The sequence below is a fragment of the Triticum dicoccoides genome, chromosome 5B, assembly GCF_002162155.2.
Source record: "Triticum dicoccoides isolate Atlit2015 ecotype Zavitan chromosome 5B, WEW_v2.0, whole genome shotgun sequence".
Lineage (NCBI taxonomy): Eukaryota > Viridiplantae > Streptophyta > Magnoliopsida > Poales > Poaceae > Triticum > Triticum dicoccoides.
In genome coordinates, this window is record NC_041389.1 from 648594562 (window position 1) to 648602492 (window position 7931).

At 49.5% G+C, this 7931-nt stretch overlaps 1 protein-coding gene and 1 pseudogene across 1 annotated transcript; both read left to right on the forward strand.

The window, feature by feature from the left end:
- Nucleotides 1-1968: 1968 nt before the first annotated feature.
- On the forward strand, nt 1969-3060 carry LOC119307262 (BTB/POZ and MATH domain-containing protein 1-like). Its single transcript, XM_037583348.1, has one exon. It carries the CDS (start codon nt 1969-1971, stop codon nt 3058-3060), a length of 1092 nt encoding a protein of 363 aa, XP_037439245.1.
- A 3686-nt stretch (nt 3061-6746) lies between these two features.
- Nucleotides 6747-7820, forward strand: LOC119307276 (annotated as a pseudogene).
- The last annotated feature ends 111 nt before the right edge of the window (nt 7821-7931 follow it).

Below are 7931 nucleotides of genomic sequence, written 5' to 3' on the forward strand. Positions count from 1 at the left end.
AGATTTGCTACTTCATATGTTGCCCCGGCCAATTACATATCCAGTCGTGTGCAACTTTGCCTGCTGCTATGGCCAACCATGCACCAGTCGTTGTGAACTTCGTTGCCGCCCTGACCAATTGACTAACGGTCAATGTGTAACTTTTTTTCCTATCCGTGCATGTCATGCGGCCTGCTTGTAGCATCGACATGTTTCCAATTTACAGCAGTAGTTGGTTGAGCTTACAACATCAGGTGCGAGACGTCACCTAACGAACTTAGTATGGTTGTGTTGTGCAACTTTTCAATGCTCATATCCAATTGAGAACTACTATATGTGCAACTATAACTACTCCGAATGCCAACAAAAAAATTTGACTAAAAAATAGATCATCAATTTAAGCAAAAACATCGTCTAGCCAACTTAGTGCCGTTCTGTTGTGCAATTTTCCAGTAGTCATATCCAACTTATACTACTACCACAACCAACTTAGTACAACCATGTTCTACCAAAAAAACCTCCAACCTAAACAAAACTCCGGCAAGTCAGACCTCATCGGAATCCCTCACGTATGTTAGCACCATCGAGAAAAAGCAGCATCACGAGCGCCTGTGGAGAGGCGTGCTTCTCAGCAACACGACATCCAGGTCGAGAGCCAATTCATCCGATCCCATTTTGCTCGTTGAGAAGATGTGCATGCTCCTGGACACCCACCTACCTAAGCAAGATTACATTGCATTGCAATGAAGTTGACAACCAAGTTTACACGTTTCCTGGAATAGAATGCATCACATGAAAATCAGCGACCGAACTGATGGAGTATGGAGCTGGAATCAGTTGACATAAGCGACAAAAAGGGCCAGGTTTTCCAGGATGATTCAATTGAGATCCACGTGGATCCCTGCATCGACTGAGTCATTGTTGCTGCGTATGTCTGGTGAAGTAAAACACATCGGGAAAATGGAAGGGAAGAAGACAAAAAAATCGAAGGGGAGAGGAGCCTTCCAGTCGAGGCACGCGAAGAGGTGATGGGGTCGTGAGCAGCGCAAAGGGAAGCTCCATGGCGTCGGGAAGGTACAAGAACCACAGCTTCTCCAGGTTGATTCGGTTGAGATCCTTATGGATCCATGGGTATGCGTCCTGCAGCAGGAACACGAACAGAGTAACAAACATGAGGAGACCGCATCCAAATCGAACCGAATCAAAGGGAGAGAGAGGAGAGGAATGGGGAGGCACTTGATAGAGCTCCATGGCGTCGCGGATCCATGGAGAGGAGACCTTCATCGTGGGCGTCCATCGTCGGTCGGCCAGGCGCTCCGACCACAAACCCTAACCCTTATAGAGAAGTAGGAGGGGAACGCCATGGACAGCTAGGTCTGCGGCCTAGGTAGGGAGGAAGGCGAGGGGAGAGGGCGAGGGTGGCGGCGGAGACGAGGCCGGCGGTGCGTGAGGGCGGCGGCCATGTCGCCGCGGTGGGTGGGGAGTGAATCACGGGAGAGGAAGACTAGACTGGGCGGCAGCTGAGGGGACAAAAAAGCACCTGACTCTAGTGGGCCGCTCGGCTCGGATAAATAGTGCGCACACACGATTTAGAATTTAGGCCGGCCGGGACGGCTACCGAGCAGCCGGCCGCTTCCTAGACTTGCCCAAAAAATAATTGTACAAGCTAAGCTATACGCTACTTTAGACTAACTCTAGCACTAGTCGGACAGATGCTCGTACACGAACCGGACACCACCAGCTGGAGGGTACGTTGTGATTATATAATTCCAACAACTTCGGTTGCGTGGGTTTGGAAAAATAGACTCTCGATCGCGACCAGAAACTCGGTGGTCACTTCGCCTTCTTCCTCCGCAAGAAAAGGAAAAGGAAAAGGAAAGTTGAGTCGGCTTCCTCTCCGGCCGTCCTCAGTACCGCCGATTAGCACGCGGTGGAGCCGGTGCGACGACTCTTTTCCCTTCGGCCGGTGATCTTCCTGCCTGTCACCAGATGGAGGAATGCAAGACGATGTCCATCTGTACCGCAGTTGCGGCTCAAGGGACACATGTGTTTGATATCATGGGTTACAGCAAGCATAGGGGCATGGGCAACGACGAAGACAGCCACATACTGTCTGGAATTTTCACTGTAGGCGGGTACGACTGGGCCATCCGCTTCTATCCTGATGGGCACGGCAGCGCATGCCCTAATCACATCACAGTTTTTCTCGAGCTTTTGAGCAATAGCGCAAAAGTCCGGGCGTCCTGCGACCTGAGGCTGGTGGACCAGTGCACCGGATTATCGTCTTCGGTGCATAAAACAGGGCCTAGGATTTTTAACTCTGACGATGTCAGTAAGTTTGCTCCACAATTTGCTGGTTTCAAAAGGCGAAGCGAGATTGAGGAATCTGCATACCTTCGGTTTGATCGCCTGACGATCGAATGTATCATCACTGTTTTCAAGAAGCCACATGTTACTCAAGCCAATCCGGTCCCCCAAATCCCCAAAATCGACATGCCACCATCTGACATGGCCGAGAATGTTGGCAGGCTGCTGGAAGAAAGAGAAGGGTTTGATGTCCGTTTCATTGTTGGAGGAGAGACCATTGAAGCTCATAGGTTTGTGCTCGCTATGCGGTCGCCTGTTCTTAAAGCTGAGCTCTATGGTCCGATGAGGGAGGCGAGGCCGGGGCAGTGCACTACCATCAAGGACATGCAGCCTGCCGTCTTCAGGGCCCTGCTCCATTTTATCTACACTGATTCTTTGCCTGGCCGTGAGGATCGTGAGGGAGATGATGATACTGAGATGGCCCGGCTTCTACTAGTGGCCGCGGACAGATATGCCATGGAGAGGCTCAAGATGGTTTGCCAAAGCATTCTTTGCGAGAATCTGAATGCGGAAACCGTGTCAACCACATTGGCTTTAGCTGACCAACATAACTGCGTCAAGCTTAAGGATGCTTGCCTTGAATTTATCAAAATATCAAATGACAATGTGATGGATGCCGTGGTGGCAACCCAAGGCTTCAAGGATCTGAATGTCACTTGCCCATCTCTCATAGTGGAAGCATTGGAGAAGAGAAGGAAGTCTCGTCAGGCTTAAGCAGCTACATTAGTAGATTTGCTACCAATTTGTCGTAAGAATGATGAGCCTAGTGTTAGATGAATCTAAGAACAGCGTGGAAGTTGTCCTATAGCAACCGGCCGAAAACTCTTTCTTTTGTTTTTGGTTTATCGGCTTTGCTAACTATATTTGGAGCGCTTCTCTGCAACCACGTAACACTTGCTCTTTGTCTTCTGCAAAAAATTTCCTTCCGTGTGTAACCTTTGTGGAGCATTTGATACCAGATGGTCTACATTAGCGTGCAATACCATTTGTTAACTTCTGGTCTTGGCAATGTCAGCATTTTGTGGAATAAAAACTCTTAGTATTTAGCAAGGTTGATAACCAAGTTTATAGGTGTTTCTTCACGTTTGAACCTTGTTATAGGACAACCGGAAGGCAAGGTTGATAACGAAGTCTATAACCAAGTCTATAGCAATGGAAGGCAAGGTTGTTTCTTGCCTTCCATATCTACCAAAGTAGGGAATAACACAATCTGTGTCCTGAGAGGAAGTGAGCCTCGTTAAAATGAAACGAAGAGTTTTCTCAAAAAAAAAAATGAAACGAAGAGTGTACAGAAGTGCTGTTGGTGTTGAGTTCTTCAGTTTTAAGCCGCAAGTGAGACTTGAACTGGATTACTGGATAGTCCAAAAATAAATGAACTGATGAAAAACAACAACAATAGTCAGTGATTTTCCTGGATAAGAAGGAATCACATAGCCATCAAATCCAGCATTGGAGCTAGTTAGCAAGGCTAGGCGGAGATTTCAGTGCGAGAGGAGAAGGAGCTGAGCGGAGGGGCAGAGAGGGAGAAGCTCGGCGTGCCTTGCTCGCGCCAGGCGACGACCGCTAGTTCGCGCAAGATAGGGGAGCACCGTTGGACTCCTATCCATCCCCTCCCTCTCCCCTTTCTCCCCCGCCGCTCACTATGGCTCCCCAGCTTCTCAGCGCAGCTCGCCTCCTGCCGTAGCTTGTAGGTATGTCCACTTCCTCCACCGTTTAGAGCATCTTTAGCAGATCCAGTATACCTTGTCCCACAAAAATCGGTTTAAAAGATACCGCAAAACATTTTTTTCGCATTTAGATATGACTTTGTTCCCGTAAAATATTTCGTTGTTCCGGTAAAATTGCGCAAATCCCTCTAAAAACGTGTGTTAAATTACAATTGGATCCGTCTCGACTACGACGGCGGCGGCGTGCGGCAGCTCACGGACGACGACGACGTGCGGCAGCTCGCATGCGGCGGCGGCGGCGGCTACCTAGCTCATTGGCTTGCAGCCTCGTGCATTACGCAACGGCTGCTAGCTAGCTCGCTCGCTCACGACGCAGCGCACGACAATATCAGCACTAGATCGCGGGCGACAGCGGGCGGTGGGCGGCAACGTGCAGCAGCTCGTGTGCAGCGCCGGTGGCAAGATTTGGCCGGAATCAAGCTCGGGAAGCCCTGGTGCCTTCTGCGAGGAAAGCGGTTGGTCCTAAAATTTCCTGCCGCCAAAGGAAAGGGGATCCTTCAAAACCAGGCGAAATCCCATATATATAAAGAAAATGGGCTCACAGATGCTGAATCCCAAAAATCCAGGACGACTGCATTTGAAGAATCTGTTCGGGCCGGAGATACGGAATGGATCCCACAAACCGGCGATTATTACAACAGACGGCCGAATTTGCGGGATCTGTTAGAGATGCTCTTACTACTCCATCTTCATGTTACGCTGGCAGAACGACGAAGCGACACCAGCCTCCCTGTCACTTCTCTACCCCATATCGAGGAAAACGGGTCAGGAGCACTAAATGAACAAAACCTGCGACCCAAAACCCACAAACTGTTGAAATATAGGATGCGCTCTAGGTCCATATGGGCAACAAAAATCGGTCAAGATATTTCACAAAATATCTCAAATCGCCATGTGGGTGTCAAGACTAGGTGGTGGCAAGTTTAGTATCACCTCAAAATTATAAGAAGTTTTGGACCTTAAAAGGACCCTCTTTCACATGCTATTAAAATGTGGTAAGCAATTCAAACAATTAAAAAAACTTAAAGAAGAGAAGTGGTTCCTGCGCGCTTCACACCTCCTCGGCCGCCAGCCTTGCCCCCGTGTGCGTTGTGTTCCGTGATTCAGCCGAACTGACCTATGTCATGCGCGCGCTTAACTTTTGCTGGTCAAGAACGGATAACGAGTTGACCATTAATTACCAGTCATTAGCGGAACACGCCCCGAATCTGAGACGTCGGATCATGAGCTATTGCCGACTCGGTTGTGGGTTTAGCCCACGTCTCCCTAGCAGACCACGCCTATATATTGAAGGAGTCGGCAACCCTAGCCTCACCTAGATCAGATCGCACCTGCTCTACCTCCTCATGCGCACTGCCCATCGTCGTTCCGCTCACTGCTGCTGTTGTTGCCGGTGATCCCATCCCTTCCATCGCGTGCACAACTGTATGAGAGAGCAGACCTGCAGAACCCCGCCATTTGCGATCCTGCACCGGAAGAAGGGCGATTTGGTTTTTGGGAGCGTCTTCGACGCGACTGCTCGCCGTTGTTCATCTTCGTCCGCTACTTCGACTACGTCACCGTCGCCTTTGTCATCACCATGCCCATCGAAGACGAGAAGAAGACCACCGAGGACGCCGCCGCTGCGGCTTCGATCTAGCCAACCGAAGGGTATAACTCACTTATCCCTCTGTTGTTGTTTTTTTGGTCTTGGAAGTACTATATATTTGTGCCATAGGTTTAGTGCGTGCTTACATGAGCAAATATCAGTACGGGTTTAATATTGTCAATGTCCTGCACATAATTTATTTTCAGATTAAATCAATCAAAAAATTGCTAATATACTCGACACAAACAACAATCTACTGATTTCATCCACACACGCGCTGAGATTCGACCGACCTGAAGCCAAATCGAAATCAGTCAACTGAAGTTTTGCAAAAATGTTAAAAAAAGTCTGATATCTACAATGATATCGGGATTGATGGGTTCCTTTTATAAAAAAAAATATTAAAATTGAAGAGGAAATGAAGGAAGAGGGAAGCGGTTCCAAAATATATCCACTTCGGTTGGATTTGGGGGAAGTAGACTCTCGTTGTCTCGAGAAGACCGGAAACCCCAGGTCCCTCTATGGTCACTCCGGCTTCTTCCTCCAAAAAAAACACACAGGAAAAGGAAAGTTGAGAGGCTTCCTCTCTGGCCGTCCTCACTATCGCCGCCGCCGCCGCCATCTACGGTAAACTTGGGCAAACGTCGGGCCGGGCTTGTAAAAGCCTGAACTTCATTTCTTAAGCCCGAGCCCGGCCCGAAGCCCGAAATACTCCCTGATTTCAAGTCCGAGCCCGGCCCGAAAGCCCGGCCCGAAAAATAGAAAAAGAGAAGCCCGAGCCCGGCCCGAACTACCTTTCGGGCTGCAAAACAAAGCCCGAGCCCGGCCTGAGTGTCAACCCCGGCCCGGGTTTTTCGGGCCGGGTCGTCGGGCCGGGCTGCCCATGCCCGGGTTTAATCTACGGTCACCAGCTGAGATCTGGAGGTTCGATCTACTCCCCCGCATCCTGAATCTTTTTCCTTCTGCTTTCCATCGGGGATTAATGCGCTTTTCTTTCACACCGATCAGATTTGCACGCGTCGGCTCCGTCGCGACGATTCTTTCTCCTCTGGCCAGCAATCTTGTCGCCGGTCACCAGGGACCAGATGGAGGCATGCAAGACGGTGTCCGCGTGCACCGCCGGGGTGGCTCAAGGCACACATGTGTTTGATATATTGGGTTACAGCAAGCTCAAGGGCATGGGAAACGACCCCTAGTGCTTCATACCGTCCGGCATTTTCACTGTCGGCGGCCACGACTGGGCCATCCGCTTCTACCCAGATGGGTTCGAAAAAGAAAGCCAAGGTTACATCTCAATTTGTCTCGTGCTTCTGAGCAAGAGCACTAAAGTCTGGGCGTCCTGCGATCTGAGGCTAGTGGACCACTGCACAGTGTTATCATCTTCAGTGCACAAAACAGAGCCTAGGATTTTCAACTCCGATGACATCACTAAGTTTGCTCCACAGACTTCTCAGTTCAAGAGGCGAAACGACATCGAGGGATCTGCGTACCTTAGGGATGATCACCTGAAGATCGAATGCATCATCACTGTCTTTGAGAAGCCACATGTTACCGATACCAAATTGGGGCTCCGCAAGATCGACATGCCACCATCTGACATGACTGAACATGTTGGCAGGCTGTTGGAAGAAAAGGAGGGATTCGATGTCAGTTTCAGTGTTGGAGGAGAGACCATTGAAGCACATAGGCTCGTTCTTGCTATGCGGTCGCCCGTTCTGAAGGCAGAGCTCTATGGGCCGATGCGGGAGGCCAAGCCGGGGCAGTGCATAACCATCAAGGACATGCAACCTGCTGTTTTCAGGGCCCTGCTCCACTTCATCTATACCGATTCTTTGCCTGGTGGCGAGGATGAGGATACTGAGATGGCCCGGCTTTTACTGGTGGGTGCTGACAGATATGCCATGGAGAGGCTCAAGCTGGTTTTCCAGAGCATTCTTTGCAAGGATCTGAATGTGGACATTGTGGCAACCACATTGGCTTTAGCTGATCAACATAACTGCGATGAGCTTAAGGATGCTTGCCTTGAATTTATTTAAATATCAGATACCAATGCTATGGATGTTCTTGTGGCAACCCAAGGCTTCAAGGATCTGAAAGAGACTTGCCCATCTCTCATAGTGGACGCATTAGAGAGGAGAAGGAAGTTTCTTAAGGCATGAGCAGCTACATTAGTAGATTTGCTACCAATTTGTCGTAGGACTCCATGTTAGATGAATCTAAGAATGGTTAGGTTAAGTATCATGTCATATTAGAGGTCTGCTTCGGTACAC

Coding starts and splice junctions, on each gene's coding strand:
- LOC119307262 (XM_037583348.1), top strand. CDS start 1,969: ATGGAGGAATGCAAGACGATGTCCATCTGTACCGCAGTTGCGGCTCAA.